General features: G+C 37.3%; 1 protein-coding gene across 4 annotated transcripts; it reads left to right on the forward strand.

The window, feature by feature from the left end:
• Positions 1 to 1,039: 1,039 nt before the first annotated feature.
• Positions 1,040 to 10,597, forward strand: LOC128243058 (interferon regulatory factor 1-like). 4 transcript variants are annotated; one of them, XM_052960564.1, is made up of 7 exons: positions 1,040 to 1,272; positions 7,459 to 7,690; positions 7,910 to 8,238; positions 8,369 to 8,549; positions 9,481 to 9,654; positions 9,806 to 9,849; positions 10,301 to 10,597. In XM_052960564.1, exons 2-7 carry the CDS (start codon positions 7,471 to 7,473, stop codon positions 10,463 to 10,465), a joined length of 1,113 nt encoding a protein of 370 aa, XP_052816524.1. In that variant the 5' UTR covers positions 1,040 to 1,272; positions 7,459 to 7,470; the 3' UTR covers positions 10,466 to 10,597. The 4 variants fall into 4 exon arrangements, with proteins under 4 accessions (XP_052816524.1, XP_052816541.1, XP_052816517.1 ...); XM_052960557.1 differs by lacking the exon at positions 1,040 to 1,272 and adding an exon at positions 2,117 to 2,208; XM_052960572.1 differs by lacking the exon at positions 1,040 to 1,272 and adding an exon at positions 4,575 to 4,883.
• Positions 10,598 to 12,408: the final 1,811 nt, after the last annotated feature.

Here is a 12,408-nt window from a genome sequence, read left to right on the forward strand (position 1 = left end):
TGTACACACATGTGCACATCCGGGTATTCTATACAAACTATGCCTGGGTATGCCCCTGTAAACACATGTGCACATTCGGGTATTCTAGACAAACTATGCCTGGGTATGCCCCTGTACACACATGTGCACATCCGGGTATTCTATACAAACTATGCCTGGGTATGCCCCTGTAAACACATGTGCACATTCGGGTATTCTATACAAACTATGCCTGGGTATGCCCCTGTAAACACATGTGCACATTCGGGTATTCTAGACAAACTATGCCTGGGTATGCCCCTGTACACACATGTGCACATCCGGGTATTCTATACAAACTATGCCTGGGTATGCCCCTGTAACACATGTGCACATTCGGGTATTCTAGACAAACTATGTGTGGTTATGCCCCTGTACACACATTTTGCTAGACATGGGCGTTGATGAAAGCCTGCATAACTTGGTACTTCGTGAAAGTTGTAATAAATTATAAACAGGAATGTAAATTATATATGTATGGCATTCGCTGTGCGAAGAGATTAAAGCTAGTAAATTATTATTATTTTGTTTATTATTATGTTTTAAATATTATCAATGAGGAATTTATCAGTGTAAATAAATGAAATAATTGAGGCCAAAAAAAGTAATTGTTTCTTTCCGAGTTCACTGCCAATTTGTTTTCGGTAGGTCGGGATCTGCTTTCTTCTTTTCCTTTTTTACCAGTCAATTCTTTTGTCTGGGTACATTTACGCAAGATTGAGTCCCATACTTGCAGTAGTCAAGGAGAAAATAAATAACGGTCAGAAATAAGTATGCGCTGAAAACGAAAACAAAAACAAAAGGGTCGGTTGCAAATAAAAGGTTAAGACGTGAGAACGAACACAAACATTTTTGTTACGCCTTAAGTGTCCATTTAATATCATATCGGACCAAACAAAACCCAAACATGTTATCTTTAACCCCACTGACCTTCTTCTTTCAAGCTTGTATTAAACACTTTCAATACAGCCGGTCTGTATCTTCGATACACTTTATTGTTTTCATCGGAACAGTCTACATTGAGTTTATCCGATTTCTTCTATACAGCACACTTGCTGAGACTGGGTCAAGTCGTTCTCAGGGAATCACGTTTGTTTACAAACAGCGTTTTCAGAAAATGTGTTCATGGTGTTGGATGAAAATACGCGATCGATTTCAGAGAAAATGATATTCTTTTTTTAATTGATTGCCTTTAATAGTTTGTGCGTGACGAATAAGTCGAGTGTGATTTGGATTAGGATCTGGACCATATCGGTATGATTATAATATTAAGAGTTACTTTTACATCTAGAGTTTTACATGTAGACATTAATTTATATAATGATGCACAAGTTAATGTAGATATAGACAGGTAAACATTACTTCAAGTTTATCAACGATACACATGCATAAGTAGCATTATAATGACAGGCCTGATTTGCCCTTTGTCAACATGGGCGTGGAAAGAGGCAGGGGTGGAGAAAAGAGGCATAAGCGGGGAGTGGTCTAGTAGATTGCTTGTTATAGTTTTTTTTAAGCTTTGGCATTTGTTCATATACCTTTATTTTATCCATAGTCATAAAACTTTATAAAGATATTGTTTATTCATAATTTGTATATGTACAAGTTTGCTGCTTAAGTTTTTTACCTCGACCCCTAAAATATGTAGCCATGCAGTGTATGACCATATATTAAATGTGAAAAATAAAATGAACTTAAAATCTTGTTTGGAGCTTATGGCCGTATATGTTCAGGTAGGGTCATCAAACTCATCATGTCAACCTTAAAAATATACTTTACAGTATTGAAAATACATGCAGTTGGCCTTTGCTTGACAATTCATGCGTTTAAACCAGAGTTGCGGCCCTTGACGTGAATAACGTAGTCAATCGCGCATACTCAACAGTATTTAAAATAAGCATAATTTTGGTCATGGAACTTTATCATGGAGAATGGGGTTTTGTTGATAGCAATCGGAGCGAGGCAATAGCTTTGTTCCTTGTCTTACTGTAGTGTGAAATGTAATGCAACATCCTGGAGTGGTCATCGTGATTTAGGGTAATAAAATTATATATTTACGTATATCTGTGACAACACTCTTCAGACCTATGTTGGAATCTCCAGGCGCGTAGGAAGGAAACTGATATTGGGGCCGCGGAAGGGGTGTCCCCTACCATCGAGAATTTTAAGCATTCAATGACTCGATTTCCAGTGAGTTCAGGTTTAATTTTCATGTTTTTATCTAAACCTTTCTGGTTAAAACAGTTGATAGATATAAAACTATTATCGTTTAATAGCATTTATTCATATTTGAGCAGTCCCACAATTTATCAATGTGTGTATACCACGTAAATTACGTCATAATGCTACGTCGGAAGGCAAAAATTTGCTTAAAATGAAGACTTAAATCAAAGATAACTTTTCATTTACATCACCATCTTAAATCAAACATCGCATTTTTTTTTATTACCGAAATTTGATGAGGTCATTAGTTTCATAAAACACTTGCAAACCTGTTTCCAAAATAATGTTTGACAGCGCTCCGTTAGACGGCCGTATTGTGAAAACGTTTTTCAAAGTGTTTAAAGAAACTGAACTATCAATCAAATTCTGGTAAAAGACCGAAGGTGTGGCTCCGTAAGCGGCGTAGACTGCGCTAAGTTTCATTTAAAATGGTGAAGAAATAGTGAAGTTATCTTTGTTTAAAGTCTTTTTTCAAATCAAAATATTGCCTTCCGACGTAGCATTTATGACGCAATTTATCACGTGGTATAGTACACTGTTTACGTCAAATAACAAATTATCGCAGTTTACCTTTTCATAGTGAAGCCACGAGTGACTTTGGAACCATTGCGAGTTGAATGCCATGTGTTCAGTTTTTTATAGTGCCAAAAGATCTCTTCGGAAAACGTTTAGGCTGATTTGGAACGTCCATTTTGAAGTCAAGCTTCAATGTGACGAGTTTGAAATAATACGTATTGGTGGCTGTTTAATGACAATTCTATTTTAACGAGAAATCGCAATTATTACAATGAACTACAGTTTTTTTTTTAATATTGCCTCTTCTTTCACTTACCCGTCTTTAATAATCCGCCGACTGTTTTCACGCCATTCACACGCCAATTAGCTAGGTGGTCACAGGTTTAATTATGACATGGTGACCTGTTTATTCAATATCGTGTCAGACTGGTATTGATCTATATGCTCGTAACTTTATTTAAAATGCGATCATTGAGAAAATCAGTATCAAATATTCGCGGCCCCATTGCCGTTACTAGCCAGAATATTGGGACCGCGGTCGCGGCCCCAGCTCCTACGCGCCTGATCTCACTTGGTCAATGTCACAGTTCACGGCCAACTCATCTCTATACCTCCAATTGAGGCATACCCATGGAACCGCGATAGTCAAAGGAACATATCACAATATCAGTTTATATAGGATGAGATTGGCACTGGTGTCATCTAATACCGTATGGATTCGAATCTCGCCAAACATACAGGGAGTTGTATGTTCCCATCGCCACAGGCTCCCAGTACTGATTTTAAACCTAGGCCACAAAAAGGAAATGGTTTGGTTTGGGTTACATCATTTTCAAAAACAGATAGGGTGCAGGTAGTTATTGTCATCATCAAGGAATAAAGCGTTCAAGGTTTTTGACAATATATTAAAACACAAACTTTTTTAACCGACGGACTTTTAAAAAAGGTATGGTTGGCGCCTATTTCGTAAGTAGGCTCGGGTAACAAAAAGCATAAGTGTTTTTAGGCACTAGTATTTTGGTGGCCATATTTTGGTAGCGACACGATTCGTTTGAAGGATGTTTTTGACAAGATGGGTTCGTGCGTTTGAACGTGTATTGGAAGACACCATCATATTCATCATGTTCAACACGATCTCACCACCACCAACTGGAGTCACAAGCATTACATTCTCATTAGACGATTCATTTTGGAACCGCTTGTTGCATCCAATGGTTATAGCCACACTACACTCAGTCAATGACTAGAGCATTGCATTACCGAATATCAGCTTTCCCCATGCACCCATTGAAATACTTTGATGAAACTTGGTCACATGGTACATGTTGCAAGCCTAAGACAATGTGCAGAACCTGTGGAATCCCCGCAGGCTTGTGACCATGGGTGAGGGATTGAACCTTACAGTCCGCTCCAGCAATACCAGTACAGCTCACACCTGTACCGTTAAGTTCTACTCGTTAAAAGGCGATGTGCAGACCCAGTGTTGGAACCGGCCTGGTTTATATCAGGTAAAGGGTTCAAACCTGGTTATTTGAGCCTGTACATCATCATATCGTACACTATTCCATTGTGTTCGCTCACTTGTGGTAAAGCATGAACAATCACAATCCGGTCAACGCACGTTTTTCCGGGAAACAATACAGAGAGGATAGTCTTAAATTGCTGGGTTTTATCAATAAAATGATAATGACTTTTTTTAGAAAAATAAAATTGTAAAATCTCATCTCAGACGTATGTATTTTCTGAAAATGGTTTGCATTAAATTGCATACTCGAAACTAGTGTTAGTCATCACGAAACGTACTTAATAAAATGCCTGGACTAACTTGTGAAATTTTGCACAGGTTAATCAGTGGTTGCGGATAATGATGACCGATTAGGATTAACATTCGATTTGTTTAATTATTAATTAATGAATTGAGGATACACTACTACCAAATAGTATTTTTTTACTATAAATACCGAAACATGTAATTGGTTGAAAAAGGCATGTGGTGCTGATTACATCAAGTGTGGAGAGAAACATGGCGGCCTAGGACCCCTGCATGCGTCTTTGTTGCACTCTCTCTCTTGGTACTTCTTCCAGGATTTACGTTTAAAGTGTTATTGTAGATACACGTTAATAAGGTAATTATGGTTTAAAGAAAAGCATTATTAACTTTTATAAATCAAGTTCATTAAACATTTCGATGAGAAAACTGCGCTCCAAAGCCCACTGAAATAAGTTACTGCAAAATAGCATTAGTTTATTATTTTAAATTTCCAGCATTATTTGTGTAAGTATTACGTTAATTTACCTGTAATAAAATTTAAATCAGACCGAAACAGCATTGTCCAAATAACAAAAAGGTATGCAAAGTTAAGTAAAACTTAGGCGACGACGAGAATATATATTAGCAATTAATGTAATTATTTATTAATTTCATTACAAATAAAGAAAATGTATCACTACAAAAAATAATGTTCATCAGATATTTAAACAAATATTAAACGTTTATTTTAAAATAAAAAAAATGCTGTTACTCGATCGTGTACGTTCATGTTAGAAAAAATATGTGTTTTGTTTTGTTTTTGTTTTTGAATTGATTAATTTTTCGATCGAACATTCATTCATACGTTTTACATGTAGACCTTTTCATATATATATCTAAATGTGGTAAATTCTTTCTTTTTATTTATTCATTTTTCTATTAAAGAATAAATTTCATGCATTCATTCGTTCGTTCGTTCGTTCGTTCGTTAATTAAATAATTAATTTATTAATTTATTTATCTATTTATATATTTAATTTTTTAATTTTTTAATTTTAATTCTATACTTCAATTACAAGTAAACGATACTCGTAATAATAATTCTATTTGTTTCTCGGTTTAGTTATATATACAATGGTATGTATTGTTTTGCCTTTTATTTATTTCTATTTGTTATTATCACATACTACTTTATAGCTTATGAGAACACAAATAAAGTAATTGCTAATACTTTTAAAGCAAACAAATTTATATTTTAAAACACACATACATTCACGCACATACGCACTCGTACGCAAGTAGCCACGAGGACGTACGTACGCATGCAGGCACACACACACATACGCACGCACGCACGCACGCACACACAAGCACACACACAATTGTATTTTATTCACTTTATTATATACACATTTAAACTATAGTGAGTAAAAGACATATTTTTTATTCATTTTTCTATTAAAGAATAAATTTCATGCATTCATTCGTTCGTTCGTAAGTTCTTTCCTTCGTTCGTTCGTTCGTTCATTCATTCATTTATTTATTATTTTATTTATTTATTTAGTCTGTTGTCATATTTTTTTCGATTGTCTTTAAACTTTGCAATATAGTTACGAGCATTAACTTTGTCGTATTTGACCTCATGTACTATGACCCCGGATTTGACCACTAAACATGTAGTATCATGCTAATGAGGGAACTTACCCGTCATAAAAATAATGGTCAAGTATCATCTGAAGTGTTGATTGTGACACAATATCCAAATAAAGACAATAATTATTTTTATATTACAATAAAGAACCCGAGTCATGTACAATGCTCATATATTTTTGGCCGAAAGTAGATTATTTCCATGGTTCACGGTCCTTGATTATGATTGTTTTCTTCATTTTCTGTATCTATTATATTACTACTTTACAGAATATTGAGAGAGAAACACGACTGTTACATTGAAAGCATTACATAAGTAATATATATATATTAAATGTATGTTCCAGTTGTATCATTGTTTATGTGTTTTTTTATGCATCCACACTCACATACACTACATAGTTTTAAGCATTTGAGAGATTTGCAAATGTTCATCATGCATCATGTTTTATGCATCATGAACAGTGATTGTAATAGAAAGAATTCTCATTCATTTTTACTAGAATCATGGCCTTTAATTATTTTGAACAAATCGTGCGAGTCAAACTCTGACATCTTTGACCATTTGATGTATCTGCATGAACTGTTACAAATATGTGCCATATGGCAGATGACTACATTGGAAGGGACGATTGTGTGCGGAGTGTTTGAGAATTGTGGCCATTTGAATGTCTTGTCTGAAGGGTATTGCAAACTTGAACTCCTATCACATTTAAATCAGGCATTATGTGCAGATGATTATACAGAAATAGTTTTGTACTGCATCCATTTTGGCGCCAGCTATTGTACTGCACCCATTTTGGCGCCAGCTATTGTACTGCATCCATTTTGGCGCCAGCTATTGTACTGCATCCATTTTGGCGCCAGCTATGAGATTATTGCCCGTTGAATTTTCTCCATTAATTACATTGAGTCAAGTACGTGTCAATTTCCATTGAATTAGCACAACCAACGTTCAAATCGTTATTATGTCACAAATCTATTGTAGTGGCATCCGTGTCGTATGCAGCTTTAGATTGTTTTCTTGTGTTTTTTTTTAACCTTGAAGCGACATGCATTTCGTATCTATGCTAACTCTCACATTAGGTTATCAAAGTCATTGTTCGGATTGCTCTGTGATAGCTCTATTGTGGGTTATCGACATGTTGAACAATTCTCGTTTTTATCTTAAACATATGGTGAGAACACCTTAACATTTCTGTTTCGTTTCAGCAAAGTAACAATCGCCCTGGTGCCTTAGAATGTTAACGGTTTAATTTTTTTATCAACACAGACATTTAGCATACATGTTATGTTTTCAGAAAGAACCAACAATGTCCCGCCGAGGATGTCGGAAGCTGGGTCTTATTCGACCAACTGACAGACCGCGCATGCGCGACTGGTTAATGGAGAAACTAGACGGGTGCCACCTTCCGGGGATGGAGTGGGTGGACCGGAAGCAGAAGGTGTTCCGGATCAAATGGTGTCATGGCTCTCGACATGGCTACTGCTACAACGACTCTCTCGTATTTGAGGCCTGGGCCAAACACACAGGTAACGTGTATCAGGTGATAATTTCTCTTTTTGGTTATTATAACTATTGCTTTTTTGGTGGTGGTGGGGGGGGCGTTTTTCGAGTTTATGACACCTTAATAATCAGTGACTAGACATGCATGAAGCCATAAATACACTGTTTACATCACTCTGCATATTTACTCTGCAAAAGACAAGTTATTATAATTGACGAATTTAACGACACCTTTCTTCCCTAAGGTCGTTATGACGAAGATAACAAAGAGCCCAAGCGTTGGAAAGCCAATTTCCGGTGCGCCATCAAGTCCCTCAACGACATACAGGAGATGAACAACTCAGTGACCAAGGGCCAGAACGCCTTCCGCGTATTTCAGATATTGGAAGCGTCAATGCCAAAGAAGAGGGCGGCAACGTCAAGCGTGGTAAGGTCGAGGCCGGCAAAACAGCGCATCAGCGAAACGGCTGACGTTGACGTCTCGCCTTCAACGAGTCACGCAGATTCGGGGATTTGTGACGATGACGAAGTCAGTGACGCAGAGACTGACTTCAGAATGTCCACGTCAAAACAGGTGTGTATTTTTAGAAAAAAATCAACACTTTCAAAAATGTTAAGTCATGCAGTGTTGCACTCAGTTGTATATATACCACGTGCAGACTCTCCATTGTTTTGTGAAAGTATTTTCTTTTCCTTTCATGCAGACTGGTTGGACCTTGATTCAGGACGTGGAGAGTGTTTCCCGGTTGCCCCTCGGAAGACACACCGGAAGTTGCGACCAGGAGCCAACGGCCGGCACCAGCTACGGGAGTGCGAAGTCGATTCGCGAATTAACATTTACTTTACCGCTATTTGAGAAAATCTGTCCTGATCTCACAAAAATAGGTATTGACATGATCATCAACAATTGTGTTTGGCCTTAAAATCAAAGATATTTTTATAAATTTGATACATGTTATATATTAGACGTTGATTTTTACACACAGTCACATGGCATGTAGTTTTCTACACCATGTATTGATTCACCAAATGGCCATCTAATCAAAATGTCAATATTGATATACTATCTTCACTTTAAAGTAAGTGCGACATAGATAAGCTTTGATGTCAAACAAATGTCCATATATTAATACAAAGGCATGCAGATCTGCTACAAGCCAAGTAAAACATTTCGAATATTTTAAAATATTCAAAAAAAGGCAACCCTGTGTATGAATACACTCTTTGGTGCAGTATTGTGTCGGTCTTTCATACACCAATGTATTCAGTATAATTATGAACCCGCTATGTATAGCCTTCATTGAAGTGTGCGCTTTTGTGATTGCCATTACAAGTGACGCGCAGCTATCAATCCCCGATATTTAGTATACATGAGTTTGCTAGTCCCATCCATGGTTGAGTGCCGATTATAAAATCATGAATACCTTATTGTTTAACACAGTGTCGAAAGTATGCATACCAGTTTGCCCTTAAAATCCTCTAAATACCGCGCACCTTGGTGCGCTCACACTCGGCTTGCAGGCTTTATTGCATTCAATTGAGGTGACGCTGCACGAGTGTGCCCTCAGATAATATTTGTATACTTATTGACTACTACCATTGGTGTATTTATTAATAACAATATGTTGTGTACTTGAGTACACAAGAATACAACAAATGTTGTTTGAAAGCTAAACTGTGTTTAATAAAAATACTTGACGTCCGAATAAACGTAACATTCTGTTCATTGACATTTGTAGGAAACGTTGTTAAAGTTTCAGTTTAATTGGATGTGTTCATGTTTAAATATTATAATGCACCTATCTTTAATATTCAGAGTTTGGAAAAGAGCACATCATTCAGCGCCACCACAGTGGCTTTACGGTAGAACTTGTGACCAACGCAACGTCTGTAACATCATCGGCTGTACTTCCGACTGTTACGTTACCGGGGGTTACGTTGTTTCAAGATCTTCAAAGCAAAGTCACCTATCAGGCACAAGGCCATACAGGTGAAACATGGTTACATGAATCCATCATTGATTATTATAACTTGGCTGGTTTAATATCGACAGTGTGCCCATTAACATGCTGGTATTAACTGATATATCGACACATTATTCCTGTAAGGAAACTTTTAAACACAAATTCGCTTTTTTGCAGGGCATTTTCCTCCAATTCCTGCCGAATGTGGTCAATACAGTGAGGTCAGTACTTACTTTTGGTTTTCATCTTCCAGAGATAAAATGCCAGCTTTAGTCAATACATAGACTTCATGACGGGAAAGTGTGCACTCTGTTAAGTAAAACAATGGTATCTTATGCACAAGTCAATTGTAACCACGCCCCCCAGGTCCGGGGGTATACCGGGGATAGCCGGGGAAACGGGCCGTGTTTTTACCTTCCAAGTGGCCCCGCAGTGCCTGGTGAATGCAGTGGTTTTGTCTTCGCGCCAGATATAGCGGGGAATGGGCCTTACCTGCGGTGCGGGGGCATTTGGCGGGGATTTACCAGCAGTTCGTCTCCGCAGGGCGGGGATTTTGCCCGGGCTTGGCTGGACCGATGTCAAAGACCCCGGACCTGGGGGCGGGCGTGGTTACAATTAACTGGTGCATTTATCGAAAGTTTCGATAGTAAATAGTATGGTTATTCATTCCAGGACTTTCCTGACGTTGCCGAAGAAGTGGTTTTAGAAACTACACCGGATGACGTCATCCAATTCATTCCACAGCCCGATGATGTCACACAAACTGTTTTCATAGAGACCAGCACTGGCACAGAAAATATTGTGCAGTACACTGTCTTGAACAACTTCTCACCTTGATATATAAATCATATTTGTTTCATTTATTTCATGAGGGTACCCCTACCCCGATTTCTTTGAGTTTTATGTTATCTTTCTTGTTATTTGTTTTTAATGATTTATAAGTGTCATAAAATAAACATGTTAATTTAGCCACTGTCTTGTCGCCTGTTTATTTCACTGTTGTTTTTTCATGAATGACAATTGATGGTAAATTTCCTTTGGAGATTGACTTTGTTCGTAGATCTTCCTTTCTGCAAAATAAAGGTTAACCCATCTGCATCTGCCTTACGTTCATGTCATCTGCCCTACGCTCAGGTTATCTGCCTTACGCTTAGGTTATCTGCCTTACGCTGAAGCCATCTGTGCTATGTTCAGGTCATCTGCCCTACGCTGAAGTCATTTGCCCTTATGCAGGCCATCTGCCCTATGGCAGGTCATCTGCACTAGGCATCTTCATATGTTCAGGTGATCTGCCTTACGCTGAGGTCATGCCCTATGTTCAGGTCATCTGCCCTACTCTGAGGTCATTTGTCCTATATGCAGGTCATCTGCCCTATGGTCAGGTCATCTGCACTAGGCATTTTCCCTATATTCAGGTGATCTGCCCTATGTTAAGGTTATTTGCCCTATGCTAAGGTTGTTCGAATAAGTACATTTGGATAAATATACATGTAGTACGTACGATGCCACAGTGACTGAGAAATATCTTTAATTGTTGATTGAAAACTTGATATCAATTTGATATTACCCAGGCAAACGTTATATATTTACATAGTCCATATAAACCGCCGCTTCAGTCTTAAACGATTTTTGTTTTGGCGGCTCTACTCTTAGGGAACAAAATGCACATAGATCTAAATGTTAAAAAAATTCCCTATACGCGCATTATTGTGGCTAATCTTTACATAAGGTGTTAAAACGTTAGAAGCCGGATAGTTATATTCAATAATTATAAAATGGGACCTATATAACATTTATTTAAATATTCGACAGGGCAGGTATACAGTATTCCTTTTAATTCAATTTGTAACGAACTGGGCGTAATTTAAACTCAAGTTATTGACCCGTATATGCAAATTGATGAAACGACTCCCATGTGACACACGTCTTGCAAGAACGCAAGTCGCAAGTGCGCAGGTTCTGTTTTCCTCCGGAATTCCAAGTTCTTCTTCGTGTGAGAAGCTAAACCTGGTTTCCCATTTTTATATAGCAACGAAAAATAGTCATGATGCCTAGGTTCAAGAATGGATTAGTCTTGTTTTACATTAAGTAATATTGTGCGCCATTATTAATTATAATTAATGTAATAAATTCTTTTACAAAATGCAAGTGAACTTTTTTATCATTGAGAATGTGAACAATTGAAGCGAAACGATTCCAGACGTTTGAATTTATTTTATTTTACATACAACCTAGCTATAGTGAATATTTTGTTTTTGAACACTTTTACTGTTACAATATAATGTAGTTTCGCCGCCGTCACTATAAGTGATCGTGTGAATTGTTCACTGTTGACATAGAAACCCGTTGAAGACGTTCGTGGTCATAAAACTGATTGGTATACATGCATATATATATGTACATGAGTGCAACGACTGTCAGCAAGGCTAATTATATATTAAAAACGTTCTAAGGACCCTTCTCTATGCCTTTTCATATCGGTTACTGAGAAAAAGGAGGCGTTGCTACTTGGCATCCGCTTGTGAGGCTGGTTCGACTAAAACTATCAGAAGATAATAAACAATGTGGCAGAATTATTCAAAACGCAACACAATAGTAAATGTTTACTTTTTATATGTAAAATGTACTCGAAGGTACTTTTTAAAAAGTTCCGATTCGTCGTCTATAAAAACATTTGTAAACATTAATTTAAATGGCCTATATCATCACGTTTGCTAGGAATACGTACATGTTAAACTCTGTGTCTTTATCTTTAGTATATCTGCAGGAGCAGAACACTC

The sequence above is a fragment of the Mya arenaria genome, chromosome 2 (genome assembly GCF_026914265.1).
Source record: "Mya arenaria isolate MELC-2E11 chromosome 2, ASM2691426v1".
In the NCBI taxonomy this organism is placed as follows: Eukaryota; Metazoa; Mollusca; class Bivalvia; order Myida; family Myidae; genus Mya; species Mya arenaria.

Excerpts from the sequence above, each read along its gene's own strand:
- LOC128243058 (XM_052960557.1), top strand. Across the intron at positions 8,550-9,480 it reads TCCTGATCTCACAAAAATAG|AGTTTGGAAAAGAGCACATC; the intron begins GTATTGACATGA and ends TTTAATATTCAG. Across the intron at positions 9,655-9,805 it reads TCAGGCACAAGGCCATACAG|GGCATTTTCCTCCAATTCCT; the intron begins GTGAAACATGGT and ends GCTTTTTTGCAG.